The sequence below is a fragment of the Myotis myotis genome, unplaced genomic scaffold, assembly GCF_014108235.1.
Source record: "Myotis myotis isolate mMyoMyo1 unplaced genomic scaffold, mMyoMyo1.p scaffold_m19_p_5, whole genome shotgun sequence".
NCBI classification, from domain to species: Eukaryota; Metazoa; Chordata; class Mammalia; order Chiroptera; family Vespertilionidae; genus Myotis; species Myotis myotis.
Genome location: NW_023416357.1, coordinates 66,810,496 through 66,829,328, shown reverse-complemented (window position 1 = coordinate 66,829,328; position 18,833 = coordinate 66,810,496). Strand labels below are relative to the sequence as shown.

The window sequence follows — 18,833 nt, the reverse complement described above, 5'->3', positions numbered from 1 at the left end:
CCCCCCTCCCCCCACTGGGGATCAAGTCTGCAACCTAGGCATGTGCCCTTGGCCAGAATTGAACCTGGGACCCTTCAGTCCTCAGGCCAATGCTCTATCCACTGAGCCAAATGGACCAGGGCTATTATCTTCCATTTTATTGACAAAGAGTTGTGCCAGTAGGATTTGCATCTACTATTATATTGCTTCAAGCATTAATCCTTTTTAACCAACTATGAAATTGTTCAGTGCATTCAGTTTTGAGTTATAAAATGTTAGCTTGGAGAAGTCTTGGAGATCGAGCTGTAGGTGTTGTAGCCAACTTTAACAGATTCGGAAATCAGGACCACAGACTGAAGTTACTTCACTCTGGTCACAAGACTGTTGAGGCAAAACCAAGTGTTGGTAATAGAGAGGCCTGACCCCCCTGGCTGCTCACTGTCGACACTCCCACAGTTTATATTTGTGACTGAATCTTCCATTTTGTATTAAAAACAAAATGGTGGACAGATGATAAATAATGTTGTAGTAATTCACCCAAAATGTTTGACCAGTGATTCACTCTCCATTAGAGACGTTTTATAGACTCATCTTAAAATGTATTTGCCTGTGGATTTAGCTTATTGCATATCATGAATTTCATTAAGTTGGTTATTTTATACTATAGGAGAACACTATATTAAAGAGTAGGGGAGCCTGGTATGTTTTTTCATTGTTCCTGTATAGCCAGCATAGAAGACAGTTCCTATGTGTTTCAGAAGCACATTTGCCCGTAGCTATCTTCTACCTTTTTGGGGGGTTGGGAGGAGGGTTAGGCCTGATATAAACAGTACACAAGCAACTTGGTTGTATTGTACATTCTGTTTTCTTTCTCTCGCCTCTTGCTTGTTGATCCTCTCTCTTGCTTTGCAACACACGCACTCAGCAGTGAAAAGCAAGGTAACTCTGAGCTCCCGTGGTTTCTGACCTTGTTTTCCACGAAGAAAAAAAATTGATTGGCATAGTGTTTATGTCTTAAAACGTTATGCTTTTCCTTCCAGTTTGATGCACTGTATGTGTCAAATAAGATTTGCAATAGCAGATTCCTAAACAGAGGTAACGGGAGGTAGGAAAACCATTTTGAGCTATGAGGCATTTCTACTTCAAATTCTTTTGATAAAAACAGCCCAAAGCAGTCCCGTACGTAGTGGGCACTGTGGATGGTCAAATTACATGTCCGCTGTATCAAAAAGGATTGTAAACATAGTTCAGGTTCAAGCACCAAAGGATCTACCTTGAGCCCTGACTGGTTTGGCTTAGTGGATAAAGCATCAGCCTGCGAACTCAAGGGTCCCCGGTTCGATTCCGGTCAGGGGCATGTACCTTGGTTGTGAGCACATCCCCAGTGGGGGGTGTGCAGGAGGCAGCTGATCGATGTTTCTAACTCTCTATCCCTCTCCCTTCCTCTCTGTAAAAAATCAATAAAGTATATTTAAAAAAATAAAAGGATCTACCTTAAACTCTGGACTATTTGTTATTAAACCACAAGCAATTTCCTTTCTGTTCTTTATGAACAGCACATCTCAAAGCTTTTTTTATTGGTATAGGTTTTTACTAACTACACTATTTTATTATATACTAGAGGCCCAGTGCATGCATGCACTGGTAGGATCCCCAGTGTATGCCGGCTGCAGCCGGGGCCTCCCTCCCTTCCCCCGGCCGGCCCCAACCCCTGGTCAAACTCCCAGACAACTTCTGGTCGAGGGGACAGTTTGCGTACTACGCTTTTATTATATAGGGTTATATCATTTGTAATATAGGAGATAAAATGAAACTGGTAAAACTTCTCAGTGAACTTTTCAGATTTGCCATCCATCTTATACTTACCCTTCGTTGCATATGTATGTGTGTATAATACATAGATATTAATAGTTATGCCGTATATACTCCATTCTAATGTAGGAAATTGACATTTTTCAATTTAATGACATGAATGAAAGTATGGAGACCCCAATAACTAGAGATAACCTTTGGGTCTGAAAGAGTTAAAACAGTGTCAAAAATGCTTAATTTATAACTTCATTGAAATATGAAAATATAACATCCATCCCAATGATACAACTTAACTAAAGTTGTCATGGGTGAAAGAAGAAAATATCAATAATTGAAACTGTAACAGGAATTTCTCGAAAACATAGAAAATGTGTTTTTTCCCTCATAACTGCTTTTCTATTTGTAGTTTTAGTTTCTTAATGATATAACAGTAGAATATTTATAATACAAATATTAGCTAAAAGTTGGGTAGTATATAATTTTTTGTATTTGTTAATTGCTTAAACTTCTGAATGCTATTACATGATAACAAACACAGACTTTGTGTTTACTGCTATCCTTTGGCCGCACCTGGTTCTTGCCCTTGCTTTTAGAAAGCAGCAGCAAGCCCTAACCGGTTTGGCTTAGTGGATACAGCATCAGCCTGCGGACTCAAGGGTCCCAGGTTCTAGTCTGGTCAAGGGCATGTACCTTGGTTGCGGGCACATCCCCAGTAGGGAGTGTACAGGAGGCAGCTGATCGATGTTTTTCTCTCATCGATGTTTCTAACTCTCTATCCCTTTCCCTTCCTCTCTGTAAAAAAAAGAAAGAAAGAAAGCAGCAGCAAAGGTGGGAACAATAGAAGGGCCAGTGAGGGTGGAGGCAGCTGCACCAGTCACAGGGCTGAGTGCTCTGGATGCGGGCTGGCCAGTGGGTAATGGACATATCAGTTCTAGTTCAATACCAATGTAAAGAATTTGCTTTCCGCCCAACTGTTGCCGCCATCAATGACACGAGTTGTGTGCAGCCTATCAAGCTAGCCTGGGTCACCAAGGTGCTGGGCAGGACCGGTTCCCAGGGACAGTGCATGCAGGTCCGCGTGGAGTTCATGGGCAACACGAGCCGCTCCATCATCCGCAACGTGAAAGGCCCTGTGCGCGAGGGCGACGTGCTCACTCTGCTGGAGTCGGAGCGAGAGGCTCGGAGGCTGCGCTGAACTGGTGCCTGGGTCCTGGCTGTCTGGGTGAACCACATAGCCCATGGGGAAGATGCTCCACTGTTAATAAAGCGTTTATGTAAATTCGGGGGAAAAAGAAAAAAAAAAAAGAACTTTGGACAGCCGCCTTTGCAGCATGTGCCTGAGAAACATTTTCAGCAGTGTCAAATTTGTTCCCATTGACCTGCCAATAGGATTTTTGAAATTTTAGCTCTTTACTTTCTGTAGCATTTGGGATTTGGAGAGTGAGGCATAATTAAAATCCACGGGTAATTTCTCTAATCTCCTTTTAGCCTATTAACAATGGTATTAATCCTTTATCAGCTCTGCTTAGCTGGAAAGACTGGAGCAGTGATGGCGAATCTATGACACGTGTCAAAGGTGACATGCGAACTCATTTTTTTTGGTTGATTTTTCTTTGTTAAATGGCATTTAAATATATAAAATAAATATCAAAAATATAAGTCTTTGTTTTACTATGGTTGCAAATATCAAAAAATTTCTATATGTGACACGGTACCAGAGTTAAGTTAGGGTTTTTCAAAATGCTGACATGCCAAGCTCAAAAGGTTTGCCATCACTGGACTGGAGTGTTCTTACCACTCTAATTTCTTTTTAATCTATGGCCTCCTGATAATAAATTATTACCATACTAGAGGCCTGGTACACGAAATTTGTGCACTGGTGGTAGTTGCAGGGGTCCTTCAGCCTGGCCGGACATCCCTCTCACAGTCCAGGGATCTCACAGTCCAGGACCCCTCGCTCCTTACTGCCTGTCTGCAGCGGAGGCAGGAGAGGCTCCCACCACCACCGCTGTGCTTGCCAGCCATGAGCCCTGCTTCTGGCTGAGCAGCACTCCCCCTGTGGGAACACACTGATCACCAGGGGACAGCTCCTGCATTGAGCATCTGCCCCCTGGTGGTTAGTGCGTGTCAGTGACTGGTTGTTCCATTGGTCATTCCGCCATTCAGTTGATTTGCATATTAGGGATTATTATATAGAATTGTAATTATTACTAAGGAAATATTTAGTGATGCTTACTCTGTTCCAGTCATTTTTTTTCTAAGTGCTTTACATGTAATAACCACTTTAGTCTTCATAGCAACACAACGAGGTTCCTCATCCCTAGTTGAAAAATTCGGAAACTGAAGCCCAGAATAACTTGCCCAAGATTGTATACCTACTAAGTGGTAGAACCAGAATACAAACTGCAAGCTAGGGATGGTGAAATGATATAAAGCCAGATGAGCATTGGGAAGAAATGGAGGGAAAAGTCTGGCTATTTCATAGTTCAGTATAGTTAATTTTTCTCTTTTTTTGGGGGGGGGGGATAGTTTGCTTTAACTAGAAAATTAGGATGAATTAGTTTCATGGGATGGGCTGTATGGCTCTTCTCTCTGTATGTCTTTGTGTGTATTAAAGGCCTTTGCTCTAAAACGCAACAGATTGTGTCTGATCATTGTTAGAGAAGTTTATTTGTTAAAAAAAACCATGAGCAGTTTCCTCAAGAGAGAAATTAAGGAATGTGTCTGATGTTCACTTTAGTGTTTGTTTTTAACAAAGCCCTAAAGAGTGACCTAATCCCATAGGAGGAAGTAGGTATAGTAAGTCTGGTGCTCTTTTTTTCCCCCCGAAATAGAAATCTTCCTTCCTTTGGTTATAAAAAATAGTACATGCTCATTGCAAAGACAGTAAAAAAAACAACAACACTAAAATTCTGTAATTCCAGTACTCAGAAATAGCTTTAACAATTTTTGGACACCATTCTTAATCTGTAAACATACACAGACTTTTTGTTTACACAAAATTAGTAATCTCCTTTTTATACTCAACACTATATCTTAGACATTTTCCCCTGTCAATATCCTTTTTAAAGGTTTCAAATATTTCAGTGTATGGATATACCAAAAATGTATTTAAACAGTTCATATTGCCCTTAAAAAATGAATGAACACGTGCCTCTGTAATCTTATAGTTTGAGTTGACGTTCATTCTTTTTAATATCACTCTTTCCTCTTTGAAATCCATTTGTTGTCTATAAAATGCAGAATGTAAACTAGTTTATCTCTAAGATATCTTCCAACTCCACATCCTATGATTTCTGATTCTGCTCAGTGAATTTTCAGAGTTGAGAGCTGCTCCTATACTGTTGTCAACCATCTTCTGCATATCCGGCCATCTCTGTTTCTTCCTCTCAAGAATGAGAATAACACCTATTTCATAGGGCTAATGTGAGAGTTAAATAATTATAAAGCTCTTTACCCCTCCCTTATTTAACTTTCCCATTTTGGCTGGACTGCAAATGGTTTAAGGGTATAGAGTGCATCCTATGATTTCTTGAATTCTTTATGTTGTCTTAAGTTGATACATCCTCCTGACACAAAAGTTGAAATATGATTCAATATATGTACAAGGCAGTAGGATGTATTACTGAAGCATCCTCTGTGTCGCCTCACCTGGACAAGAAAGTATGTAAGTAAATAGCATTCAGGAACCCCCAGTTTTACTCTTGTCTACTTTTTTTAGTCTCAGGTTCCTCAACTATAAACTGAATGGGTGAGACTGTCTTCAGTGTTCTTTCTTGTTCTGACTAGTTTATGATGTTATGACATGTAGACATTTTTAAAAATAAACATTGTGCTTTAAGTTAAAGCAATAATTAAATGCTTCAGTAATATGAGCAGTTCTATTTAAAAATCTCTTCACCTTACTAAGACTGGTCTTTTCCTATCTTTCATTGCCCTGGTTTTCTACAATGTTGTGATCAACGTGTGTGTTCAATTTTGAGTTTGTTTCTATTTTCACTGTTACCACATAATGTTCCAGGTGTATTAACGTAGAAAGTTTTGAATTCATATTGTTGATAAGTAAAGGAGCTAACCTTTTTTATTTTTTTCTCCTCGAAGTACTATACTTGAGTTGTTAGGGTAGCTTTTCTGTTTTTGAATCTGGATCTTGACTAATTTCCTAAAAACAATGATAGAATAGAATTTAAACTATTGGCTGGTTTCATGAAATGTTTAGCAGTTTATGTGTGGATATGTGTGTTTACTTACTCATGACTGCTTTAGTTCCCAAAATTAAGGCCTTAAGTGAAATATAACTGTGCATCCTCTCTGCCCAGGATAAATGTATAAGAAATAAAATTTTATCACACTAATAACTTTAAAAACCCTCTTAGATATAAATAGATAAACCACACTCAGATAAAGCACAGAAGAGAAAACTCATATTCACCCATGATGTGCCTCAGTTATTAAAAGTACACAAGAACTGTGTTACTATGAGAGAATTTTTGATATATCCCTGGCAGCAGGAACCCCCTGGAGGGGGAATTACTCGGGTTCCCAGTCGTGGGCAGTGTCTCCTGGGGCCTGGGTGGAGGCTGAGCAGGGTGGAGACCAGGGGACAGCTGGTACTGGTTTCTCTGGCGACCAAAACACTGGAACAAAGTCAGACTTGTCCTGAGCTCCACATTGCTTCCTGTCTTTAGTTGTGCTCTTGTGTCTAGTGACACATTGGATACATTTGCCTGTAGTATTTCTCAGTTGGTGTTGGAGGGCAGGCTGTGGACGTATGTTTGAAAATGTTTCATTGAGATCCTACTACATGATATACTTGCTTTTCTATTGCCTTTCAGAATTAAAGCCATAGAGAGTCCCAACAAAGAAGATGATACCCAGTGGCTGACCTACTGGGTAGTGTACGGTGTGTTCAGCATTGCCGAATTCTTCTCTGACCTCTTCCTGTCCTGGTTCCCCTTCTACTACATGCTAAAGGTATGTGGGCAGTTCCCGACACTGCTCTGTCTCCTTCCATATATGGACTTGATTTGCCCCCTACCCCTAAAGAAACTCCATCTCAGGACCTATAAACAAGAATAGGAACAAATAAATACTTGAATGTTAGACATCTGTGGCTCTGCCTCAGATCCTATGAATAGGAAGACAAGATTCAACACGTCTAATATTTTTTTGCATACTGTCTTGGAAACAGCCATAGCAATTGTGTGTTTAAGATGAAGGCGATAGTAAAACATGGAAATACTATGATCTATCACAAACACTGCTGCTCACCAAGATCCTATCTGCATGCAGTGTTGTCTACATTTAATTTGAAAGCATTGCAAATTTTCATAGGACATAGATTAGTCCCAGTGGTGAGCATATTCCAGGGAGGAGTCATTATTTGTGGAAGAAGAAATACTTTATTCTCATGTAGCTTTGGAGAAAGAAGATGGAAAATGGGCTCTCTGCGGAAATCATTTTAAGAACGTTGGAGAGAAAAGAAAGAAAAAAAAAAGAACGTTGGCGGGTACCCTAGTTGGGGTCAGCCCTGACAGCACCTGTGTTGGGCTGAGGATCCCCAGCATGTGGGGAAAGAAGTGGAAGTTGAAACTCGTTCCCATGGGACCTGTATCCACTCCAGATTTGCACCAGAGGTGAATGAGAAAGAAAGAGCTCATGCGTTTTAATAGCTAGAGTGGTTCTTTCTCCCTAAATGGGACAGGCTGTGTTCAGTTGATCCTCAAGTGTCTTCCATGGCGGAAGCCCTGCTTCCTGTCAGTTGGGTAGGATGTAAGTCGCCTGGTTCTCAGCCAGGCTTCCCACACAAGAGGGTGTGTGCCAGCCCCTTTGAAGTCTGGGCTCTCCTCTTTCCCTTCAGACCCCTAAGCACTTGTTTTAATAAAAGCTGCACACCACACAGTTTAAAGATTCAAATAGTTCTGTCAGAGAGTTGAAGAACAGCAGTTCTGCCTCCTCTGCCCCCCTGTATTGCTTCTTCAGAAGCAACCATGTCCCTTCATTTATGGCAGATTATCTTGCCATTTAACTCTGTCTCTAAATAATCTTTTTAAAAAATGTATATTTTTATTGATTTCAAAGAGGAAGGAAGAGGGAGAGAGGGAGAAACATCAGTAATTAGAGAGAATCATTGGTCGGCTGCCTTCTGCACATCCCCCACTGGAGATCGAGCCCGCAACCCGGGCATATGCCTCACTGGGAATCGAACCATTACTTTCTGGTTCATGGGTCGATGCTCAACTACTGAGTCACACTAGCCAGGCTAAATAATACTCTTGTTTAGCCCCCTTTTAACTTTTCTATTTTTCACATTAGCTCTTGAGTCACACTGGAAGGTAAGGATCTGGCTCCCTTTCCTCCCTTGTCCCCCACACATGCAGCCTCCCTTGTCCCCATCTTCCTCGGGCATCTGTATCATAATTTTGGGTAGGTAAACATTCACCCTCACTTTATTATGACTTTGTAAATACTATTTAGGGCCATCTAGTGTATAGAAGGGTTTAAAAATAAATGTAAAATTCCCTTTTCCCCTGATTATGAAAAGAGCATATGTTCATTTCTTTATTCAGCAGATATTTATTTAGAACCTCTATGTGCCAGAATCTGTTCTAGGTTTGGGGGAAACTTTGGTGAATAAAACAAAAGTATCTGCCGTCACACCGCTTACAGTCGTATGTGTTATAGTCGTATGTGTGTGTAGAGGGAGCATGTTTTAGATGAGGCACAAAAAAGCATTTGAAACCTACCACTGTTAACATCTTAGGGTAGTCTTCCTATTTATTTTAATGTGCAAATATATTCGTCTATGACATAAATATACACAGAACTGTGCATATTATTGTCATATGTATACGTATGTATACAAGTGTATATGTATACATATTGCTGAGGCATATATGATATACAGTTCTATATCTCACTTTTTTCAGTTAATACAATACTCTGAGTATTTTCTCATGTTATTCAATATTCTTTGTCATAGCTGACTATCCATTATAGACAATAATTTACCCAATCCCCAATGGAAAGACATTTAGATTTGCTTTGCCATTGTAACTAATGCTGCAATGAATGTCTGCACCTCATCTTTACTGTCATTAAAATCATTTTCCAGATTAATTTTTAAAACAAGGGTGAATAAACTGTGAAGTTTAAGTCTGATCCAGACTGTCACCTGAACTGTTTCACCCGTTGACAGAGAGCATAATGTTTGTCTTGTCAACTTTGTAGGAGGCAAAAAAGATGGAGAAATCTTCCCCTCCGCATGTTCTCTTTGAGCTTTTGTTTGTGCACTCTGAGCAGTTCGTTATAACCCAGCACATCACTATTCCTGTGGCCACCTTGCAAAGGCTTCCTGAGATATAGATTCCTGATGAAGTGATTGCAGTATATCAGGAGGCCAGTGTTGAAATATGTATTTTTCTGACAGTAGCTCTCAGTTTTGACCAGGCTAGTCCCAAACAGTGCATATTAAGCATATCCCTACCTTGGAATGAAAACTCTTCTAGGGAAAAATTGGATGGTGACATTAGAATCACAGACAGAATGATCTGTCCTATTGTAATTTATAATGAAGGGATTCTGTGTGTCGGTGCTAATAGTGCCAAGAGTCCTGTTAAGAAAGCACGGACCCTTTAAACCACAGGTAAGAGTGGGCTGGTGTTGGCACTTGGGAGTATCAGGAGCCTGCACTCAGGACAGCTTGACTAAAAGGATGGCCAGGCCGTGTAGCTCAGGATATCCTGGGCTGTGGCATAGTTATACAGATTAAGAGAAGGGAGTTATAAAAGCTGGTGGCTGAATATCACCTTGAGAATTGAACAGTAATTAACTTTATTTTTAATACAAGGAAGTTATTTTACTTGAGAGCTGGAAAATGCTAAGGATGTAGGTAGAGAGTAGTAATTATTTTTCTGTCTCAAGAGCATGCCGAAAAGAACTAAATTAACAGTCCGGAGTATAGCCCATAAAGTAATCACGTTGGAGAGGTGCAGACATATAGACACTTGGCTCTGGCCCTGTCTGGTAGTCTTGCCTTAATTCATCCAGAAAAGGGATGAAGCAGCTTTTCTGGACTGCTGAAGGGTTGATATCTACATCCTCCTTCCTCCTATTTAATAAACGACAAAAAGGGTAATTAACCGTACCTCTGCTATGCTTTCCATTGGCTAATCAGGGCGATATGCAAATTAACTGCCAACAAAGATGGCGGCCGACAGCCACGCAGCTGAAGCGAGCAGGCAGTTTGCTTGCTCCAGTGATGAAACCAAGGTTCCCTGCCTGCCGCGGCCCAGCTCTGAGCCTGAAAGCAACAATGTTTCAATTATAGAAGCTAAACAAACCCCAGATACCTGCTTTCAGCTGGCTGCGGCCTCAGAGCTGGGAGGGCCAGTGACGGCAACAATGTTTCAATTATAGAAGGTAAATAAATCCCAGAATAAAGAAAAAAAAGAAAAAAGGAGAGGCTGGGAGCTTCAGTCTTCCGCCAGCCTGAAAACGGCCCTCAGCCCCTCACCCAAACTAGCCAGGCACCCCAGTGGGGACCCCTCCGCTGAAGGGGGTGTGACCAGCTGCAAACAGCCATCAGCCCCTCACCCAGGCTAGCCAGGCACCCAAGCGGGACCCCCACCCTGATCCGGGACACCCTTCAGGGCAAACCAGCCAGTCCCCACCCATGCACCAGGACTCTATCCTATATAGTAAAAGGGTAATATGCAAACTGACCCTAACAGCAGAAAGACTGGGAATGACTGGTCACTATGACACACACTGACCACCAGGGGGCAGACGCTCAATGCAGGAGCTGCCCTCTGGTGATCAGTGCGCTCCCACATGGGGGAGCTCTGCTCAGCCACAAGCCAGGCTGATGGCTGCCAGTGCAGCGGTGGTGGTGGGAGCCTCTCCTGCCTCCTCAGCAGTTTTAAGGATGTCTGACTGCAGCTTAGGTCTGCTCCCCGCTGGCAAGTGGACATCCCCCGAGGTCTGCCGGGCTGCCAGAGGGATGTCTGATTGCAATCTTAGGCCCAATTCCACCCGGGAGCAGAGCTAAGCCAGCAGGTAAACTTCCCCCGAGGGGACCCAGATTGCAAGAGGGCACAGGCCAGGCTGAGGGACCCTTCCCCCCAGTGCACAAATTTTTGTGCACCGGGCCTCTAGTAGGTAAATAATATTTCAGAGATTTTCAACAACAGTATGAACTATAGGACTTGGTGATGCTACTACTATCCTATATACTTTCCTCAAGTACATTAATTTGGGACTTTCCTAAAATCCTGCAGAGAAAATTAACTCAGAGAGGTTGATTTTCCTAAAGTCATAAAGTAGATATCAACTCTCCTGCTTCTTAATCCAGTGAGGCATTTCCACTTCACATTGATCCCCAGGGTTATAATATGGGCACCGTATCTACATCAGTAACCCATTCCTGAAAATTAGATAGTCTATGTAGGAAGACCAGCCAGGAGACTATTTCTTGCAATTTTAAATGGTAAGAATTAAAATTTATTAATGTCAATGTAAACTCCATACCAATTTTCTAAATATTAACAAAACACAGCAAAGCACCTCTATACAAGTAACAAATATACTAGGATGTTAGATGCTAAAAACAACACTCTCCAAATACAGATGCTCCTCTACTTTTGATGGGGTCACGTCCCGATAAACCCATTTCAAGTGGGAAATACTGTAAGTTGAAATGCATATAATACACCTAACCTACTGAACATCATAGCTGAGCCTATGTTCTCCTGAATGAGTGTTGTGTTCTTGCACGACCATAAAGTAGAAAAATCATTAAGTCAAATCAGTAAATCAGGGACAGACCATCTGTAGTTAATCTAATTGGTAAGAAACTATTCCTTTTTGTGCAGTAGTACATGGATATCTGCATACTCTTCAAAATGCCTACATGGAATTCTGATGTTCTGTCGAGAATATAGCTTTTCCTCCACCCTCCACTTCATTTTGTTTAAATTGTTGCATTGAGTCTTGGATATGTATGCATTACCTATATAAGCAACCAATGGACAACACTGTACGAATGGATATTAAAAACGAAGGGTCTTCCACCGAGAAATGTTAATTAGAGAGATGGTCTGCAGGCTCTCTCTTGCCTGTAATTAACCAGGCTCTAAGCCAGTGGTTCTCAACCTTGGCTACACATTAGAATCACCTGGGAATCTTTTTAAAATCCTGATTTCTGGGCCTCATCCTCCAGAAATTCTGTTTCTTTGTTACTAATGTTGTGGCTCCACCCCATAACAAAGAAACAGAATTTCCGGAGGATGGGGCCCAGAAATCAGGATTTTATAAAGATTCCCAGGTGATTCTAATGTGCAGCCAAGGTTGAGAACCACTGCTCTAAGCAGAGGACAAGAAAGGGAAAGCCAGTGAAAGAGGCAGTCACTTAGTTCTCCATTTTGGCTTAATGCAATGTGTGGTTTAGAAAACATCTAATTCTCTAGGATAGCAACTAAGCCCAGGGGGTGCTAGTGCTGGGAAAACTAATAGTAAATATGAAACTGCCCACACCTACCAAGGTCCCGAGGGGTACTGCAAGAAATTGGCTTCAAGTGCTTGGACCTGTAGCAGAAGTCTTGCTCTGCCTTTGTGTGTCTGTGCGGTCTCACTGGAGTTTGGGATGGTTGTATATGCATGTGCAGTGAGGGTATGAGATGGCTAGGCTGAATCTTTGCTCCTCCCCTTCCTACTGCCATGCTTCCACCTCTTTTGCTTTCCCAGCTCTGAGCTCTATGTTTCCTGGTTCTGTGCTCAGTAAACTTAGTTTTGGATCATAACTTGGAGATTACGGCAGTAAATTGTGCTTTGGTTGAGTACTTTGATGTGGAAAGCAGACTGTATCGTCCCTATGGTCCAGAAATTCTCAACCTTTGGGGAATATATGGAGGAAATTTTTTTTGCAGCTGTTACAGTCATGGATTCTACTTATGAGTATTTTATGTTTTTTTCCTAGTATAATTTGGCTTAAATATTTACATATTGAAATATATATTGTTTTATTATACACTAGAGCAGTGGTTCTCAACCTGTGGGTCGCAACCGCTTTGGGGGTTGAATTGACCCTTTCACAGGGGTCGCTTAAGACAATCGGAAAACACATATATAATTACATATTGTTTTTGTGATTAATCACTATGCTTTAATTATGTTCAATTTGCAACAATGAAATTGGGGGTCACCACAACATGAGGAACTGTATTAAAGGGTCGTAGCATTAGGAAGGTTGAGAACCACTGCACTAGAGGCCTGGTGCATGAAAATTCCTGCACTCGGGGGGCGGTCCCTCAGCCCACCCTGCGCCCTCTCGCATCTGGGACCCCTTGGGGGATGTCCGACTGATGGACATCCTTAGTGCTGCCACAGAGGTGGGAGAGGCTCCTGCCACTGCCACTGCGCTGGCCAGCCATGAGTCTGCTTCTGACTGAGTGGCACCCCCCTTGTGGAAGCGCACTGACCACCAGGGGTCAGCTCCTGAATTGAGTGTCTGCCCCCTGGTGGTCAGTGCATGTCATAGCGACCAGTCGTTCCCAGTTGTTCTGCTGTTAGGGTCAATTTGCATATTACCCTTTTATTATATAGGATTAGTTTCACTGTATTTTTTCTTTTTTTTACATATATTTTATTGATTTTTACAGAGAGGAAGGGAGAGGGATAGAGAGTCAGAAACATCAATCAGCTGCCTCCTGCACATCCCCCACTGGGGATGTGCCCGCAACCGAGGCACATGCCCTTGACCGGAATCGAACCCGGGACCCTTGAGTCTGCAGGCCGACGCTTTATCCACTGAGCCAAACCGGTCAGGGCTGTATTTTTTCTTTATATTGCAGTTACAGTAGTTATATTACAGTAGTTTCTCCCACCTTATCTGCAGCTTCAGTTACCAGCAGTCAACTCTGGTCCAAAAATATTAAATGGAAAATTCTAGAACAGTGGTCGGCAAACTGTGGCTCGCGAGCCACATGCAGCTCTTTGGCCCCGTGGCATGGGCCACGAAGTTTCAATTGCACTGTACATGCGCGCCCGCCTGCAGTATTTTGTGGAAGAGCCACACTCAAGGGGCCAGTTTGCCGACCACTGTTCTAGAACAAACAATTTATAAGTTTTAAATTACACGCCATTCTGAGTAACGTGATGAAATCTCCCACCATCCTGCTGTGTCCTGCCTGAGATGTGAATCATCCCTTTGTGCAGCGGATTCACGCTGTATATGCTACCCGCCTGTTAGTCACTTAGCAGCTGGCTCAGTTATCAGGCCAACTGTCCCAGGAAGGCTTGTGTTCAAATAACCTTTATTTTACTTAATGGCCCCAAAGCCATTCACATCATTTTTATTACAGTCAATTGTTATAATTGTTTTATTTTATTACTAGTTGTTGTTAATCTCTTACTGTGCCCAATTCATAAACTAAACTTTATCAAAGGTATGTACGTATGTACAGGAAAAACATGGTGTATACAGGGTTTGGTACTATCCACAGTTTTAAGCATCCACTGGGGGTTTGGAACATATCCCCCTCAGATAAGGAAGGATTACTATACTAGCTTGATTTTGGGGGGTAATTATGTGTGTAATTACTTTGAATTTCATTTCAGGTAGAAAAGGAGAGTTACAACTTAATTGTTTAAGAAGGGTGTATGTTGGTTCTGGGGCTTGATCCTACCTCACTTAAAGCAAATTAAGTTAGCTGTTATTTTTTTTTATTTTTATTTTTTTAACGTGTATTTTTTTTTTAAATATATTTTATTGATTTTTCACAGAGAGGAAGGGAGAGAGATAGAAAGTTAGAAACATCGATGAGAGAGAAACATCGATCAGCTGCTTCCTGCACATCTCCCACTGGGAATGTGCCCGCAACCCTGGTACATGCCCTTGACCGGAATCGAACCTGGGACCTTTCAGTCCGCAGTGGGAGATGTGCAGGAGGCAGCTGATCGATGTTTCTCTTTCATCAATGTTTCTAACTCTCTATCTCTCTCCCTTCCTCTCTGTAAAAAATCAATAAAATATATTTAAAAAAAAAACAAAAAACTCCGCCTCCTAGGTGGCTCCTTGCAGTTCACCCAGATTTGGTTCTGATTGGTCGGTTTCCATGCCAGTCAGCGTCTCCGGGTCTATATCCGGGCCTGATCAGGGAGGCAGGGTTGATAAGCAGCCCCTTGGAGGCCCCAAGAGAAACAGAGGCGTGGCTGCTGGCAAGGGCCGGAGAGAAAGAGAGAGGCAACAGCTGATCAACAGCTGCTATGGAGGCTGCGGATCAGACCCTGCCTCTCTCTGCCGTGGCAACCCAGCACTGACTTCCGGACTGACTTCCGGTGTTTGGTTGAGCCCTCAGTCCGTCGTTACGGACTCTGGGTTTTTATATATTAGGATATTCTTTGGTTTGGAATAACAAGGTCTAAGGCTAAAGAGCTAAGTTTGTGGCCTGAGAAGCTGAGGGGTAAGTACATTAAGGAGAAGTTGTAAAAAATACTAATCTGCAATCTCAGGAAATGAGTTCTGTTTTTTATAGTCACCTATGCTGGGTGTTAGACTCTTAAATGAAAAGAGCCCAGTATGTATGCAGTTCATTAAACTTTCTAAGGGAATGAGCATATCACTGTGGATATTTCCATTTTTGCTTATTATCTTACAAAGGAATAAACTGCTTGATCAACTTACTTAAAGTACTGAGTTGTTATTTATCATTTGAATAAACAGTAAAATTATTTTTGATATAAATTTAGTTGGACAGTTGTTTTTTAAGTTTTTAGGGCAGAAATATTGTCAATTTCTTTTTTTTTATCTTAATGGCAAAGTGAACCATAAAGAGTTAGGAATAATATCTACATTCAGAATAAAAGAAGAGATACACTTGACTGTAAAGATTGCTTGAAGGCTAAAATCTACTAAAAACTGAGATTCCACTCTGGGAAGTTTTCAACAATGGCAAGGGTATTTTTCCTCCAACAGGATTAATAAATGTGACAAATTTACCAACATAAGCCTACAGGGCTTTTCCAAATGTGTTTTTTAAATTGATTTTGAAGAATTATAATGAATAAAAGCTTTTGTAACTAAAAAATGGTTCACGTTAGGAAGGAAGTGAAGCTGTTGGACTTGATGTGTTTGACCTTTCTTTTTCAGTCTCAGCTTTTCCTCACTAGCCCATTATCTGTCACATGTTTCCATCTCAGAAAAGCCCACTTGTAGCTTGCAGAAAACTCTGGAAATGCTATTGGAGAAAATAGCAGAGGCCCGGCGTAGCAGAGGGCAGTGTGTTGTCAGGTGCCCACTCCCCTCCTGTTACCATGCTGATTCTCATTCTGTGCAGTGCGGCTTCCTGTTGTGGTGCATGGCCCCGAGCCCTTCCAACGGGGCGGAACTGCTCTACAAGCGCATCATCCGTCCTATCTTCCTAAAGCACGAGTCCCAGGTAGACAATGTGGTGAACGACTTGAAGGACAAAGCCAAAGAGACTGCAGATGCCATCGCTAAAGAAGGTAAGACTCGGGGACAGTGTGGTACAGCATGTGAGAGGGGAGGTGATATACTGGGCTCAAGCAATAACCTTCATGGCCTTCTTGTCCTGTTAGCTTACCCAGCCAAATAGCAAGACAATGACCTAGAGCAGTGGTTCTCAATCTTGGCTGCACATTAGAATCACCTGGGAATCTTTAAAATCCTGATTTCTGGGCCTCATCCTCCGGAAATTCTGTTTCTTTGTTATGGGGTGGGGCCACAACATAAGTAACAAAGAAACAGAATTTCCGGAGGATGAGACCCAGAAATCAGGATTTTAAGAAGATTCCCAGGTGATTCTAATGTGCAGCCAAGGTTGAGAACCACTGGCCTAGAGGGATTTCTCTACCAAGACTTTGCCTGTTGTCCTTTACTTCTCACAAGATTCTTCCTCCACGCCATGGTTAATACACCATTTAGTCAGCGTATCAGAACAAATGACTTTCTGTGGTGGGCACAGATTTCAGAGAATCATATGTATTTATATTCAAGTACATCTCTTTAATTCATTTTAGGTGGAACTGCTTAATATGCTGTTCAGATTGCTTTTGCTACAGGTCCCAGAGAATGCCCTCTTTCAGCTCTCTGATTCATTCATTCAATAGATACTTACTGAGGTGTTTAATATATGCCAAGCATGTTCATAGCCCTGGGGATGAACTAGTGAACCATATCATACTCCTTGAACTCGTGAAGATTTATAATCTTATTGAGAGAGAGAATTAAATTAAAAACTAAATTATATGATATAGTTAATAGGTGATAAATGTAGTAGATAAAAAGACGGGGGGTGCTAGGGGCTGAAGGAAAGGTTGCAGTTTTAAAGAGAGTGACTTAGGAAATCTTCACCAATAAGGCTGTACTGAATCAGACATGGAAGTGGTAAAGGAAGGAACCATGGAGAAGAATGCTCGGGACAGCACATGCAAAAGCCTGGTGGTGTGAACAGGTAGTTGGAAGAGAATGACCTAGAAGGAGAGTAGGAGACAGTTCAGAGAGGTTAAAGAGTGAGGATGGCAGAGGACAGGTCACGTAATGCTTGGTAGGCTGTTGTACAGGCTTTGGCTTTTCCTCTGGGTGAGATGGGGTGCGGTTGGAGGATTTTGAACATAAGAGCAACACGATCCATCCTGTGCTTGAACAGGGTCATTTTGGCCACTGTGTTAAGATTAGACTGAAGGGAGACAGGGAAGAGATCAGGAGACCAGTTAAAAGGTCATTGTGGTAATCTGGCTGGAGATGATGCTGGTGGCTTGGTTCATAATGGTAGCAGTAGGAAATAAGTCCTTGGATTCATGATAGATTTTGAATGTAGAACCAATAGGACTTGCTTACGGAGTATGAGAGAGGAGGCAAGGATGAGGCCAAGCTTTTTAGTCCGAACACATGGTGGAAAGATATAATTGCCATTGAGCTGGGGAAGACTGGGTGTGATAAGTTGAGGGGGAAATAAGGAATTCAGTTCTGGACATGACTTTGAGACATCTGTTAGGTACCTACATGGAGTAGTCAAATAGCAAGTTGGATATAGACATCAAGAGTTCAGGAGACATGTCTGGGCTGAGGATATGAATTTGGGGGTCACCAGCACATAGACAACGTAGTAAGCATGAGACTGAATGAGGTCACTAAGCGGGTGAATGTGATTAGAAAAAGAGGCCCAAGGACTGAGCTCTGAGGCCCCCAATGTTTAGAGATTGAGAAGATGAGAAGCAACCAGCCAGGCAGACTGATAAGGAGTGGCCAGTTGAGGTAGCAAGAAAACCACGAGACATATCATTGGGGCCAAGTGAAGAAACTGTTTCAAAGCGGAGGAAGAGATCCATAGTGTCACATGCTGCAGACAGGTCAAGTCAGATAAGGACTGAAAACCGAGCATGGGATTTAGCAATGAGGAAGGCACTGTGATCTTGACAAAAGAGATTTATGTAGTGGTGGGAGCAATATCCAGATTGGAATGGATTTGAGAGAAATGGGAGGAAAAGCATGAGAGAATGTAGACAGCTGTTTTTAGAAATTGCCTGCAAAGGAACAGAAGAATTGGGACATAACTGGAAAAAGGAACTGTCCTGAGGATTTCCCCCCGCCCTTTTCCTTAAAGGTAAAAGAAACAAAGTATGTTTGAAAATTAATGGGCATGATCCTGTAAAGAGCAAGAGGATGACACAGTGAGAGGTGGTCTGTCCTTGACTAGACCAGAGGGCATAGGATCTAGTGTACAAACAGAGGGCTTGGTCGTAGGAGCAGGGACAGTTGATAATAACAGGAGGGAAATCAGGGTTTATGGGTGAAATGCTGGTAGGTGAGGTGGGAGCTTATGGAAGTAATTTTTTGATGGCTTCAAATTTTTCAGTAAAATAGGAAGGAAAGGTCAAGTGAAAGGGGATAGAGAAGGAAGGAATGGAAAGAGAAGTATGAAATAGTTGTCTAGGGCTAGGGCCAGCAAACTTTTCGTATGAAAGGCCAGATATTTTCATTTTTACTGGCCATCAGGTGTGTGTTGCTGGTACTCACCTCTCCC

General features: G+C 42.0%; 3 protein-coding genes across 4 annotated transcripts in view; 2 read left to right on the top strand and 1 right to left on the bottom strand.

Annotated features, from left to right (window-relative positions):
• Positions 1–18,833, top strand: part of REEP5 (receptor accessory protein 5) — a 33,794-nt gene that overhangs the window by 10,058 nt on the left and 4,903 nt on the right. For both annotated transcript variants that reach the window (XR_004967384.1, XM_036308063.1), the window contains exons 3-4: positions 6,627–6,765; positions 16,125–16,293. Coding sequence is in view for 1 of the 2 variants with exons in the window: in XM_036308063.1 (XP_036163956.1) it covers positions 6,627–6,765; positions 16,125–16,293 (308 nt within the window). In the remaining variant the exon portion in view is untranslated. The remainder of the gene's footprint in view (positions 1–6,626; positions 6,766–16,124; positions 16,294–18,833) is intronic.
• On the top strand, positions 2,693–3,075 carry LOC118655765 (40S ribosomal protein S28-like). Its single transcript, XM_036308064.1, has one exon. It carries the CDS (start codon positions 2,708–2,710, stop codon positions 2,984–2,986), a length of 279 nt encoding a protein of 92 aa, XP_036163957.1. The 5' UTR covers positions 2,693–2,707; the 3' UTR covers positions 2,987–3,075.
• SRP19 (signal recognition particle 19) overlaps positions 9,608–18,833 on the bottom strand; it is a 30,456-nt gene continuing 21,230 nt past the window's right edge. The window contains exon 5 of the mRNA XM_036308061.1: positions 9,608–9,901. Coding sequence (XP_036163954.1) covers positions 9,885–9,901 — 17 coding nt within the window. The 3' untranslated portion in view covers positions 9,608–9,884. The remainder of the gene's footprint in view (positions 9,902–18,833) is intronic.

What these genes read in the sequence shown, in the direction of transcription:
- LOC118655765 (XM_036308064.1), top strand. Translation starts at nt 2,708, where the DNA reads ATGGACATATCAGTTCTAGTTCAATACCAATGTAAAGAATTTGCTTTC.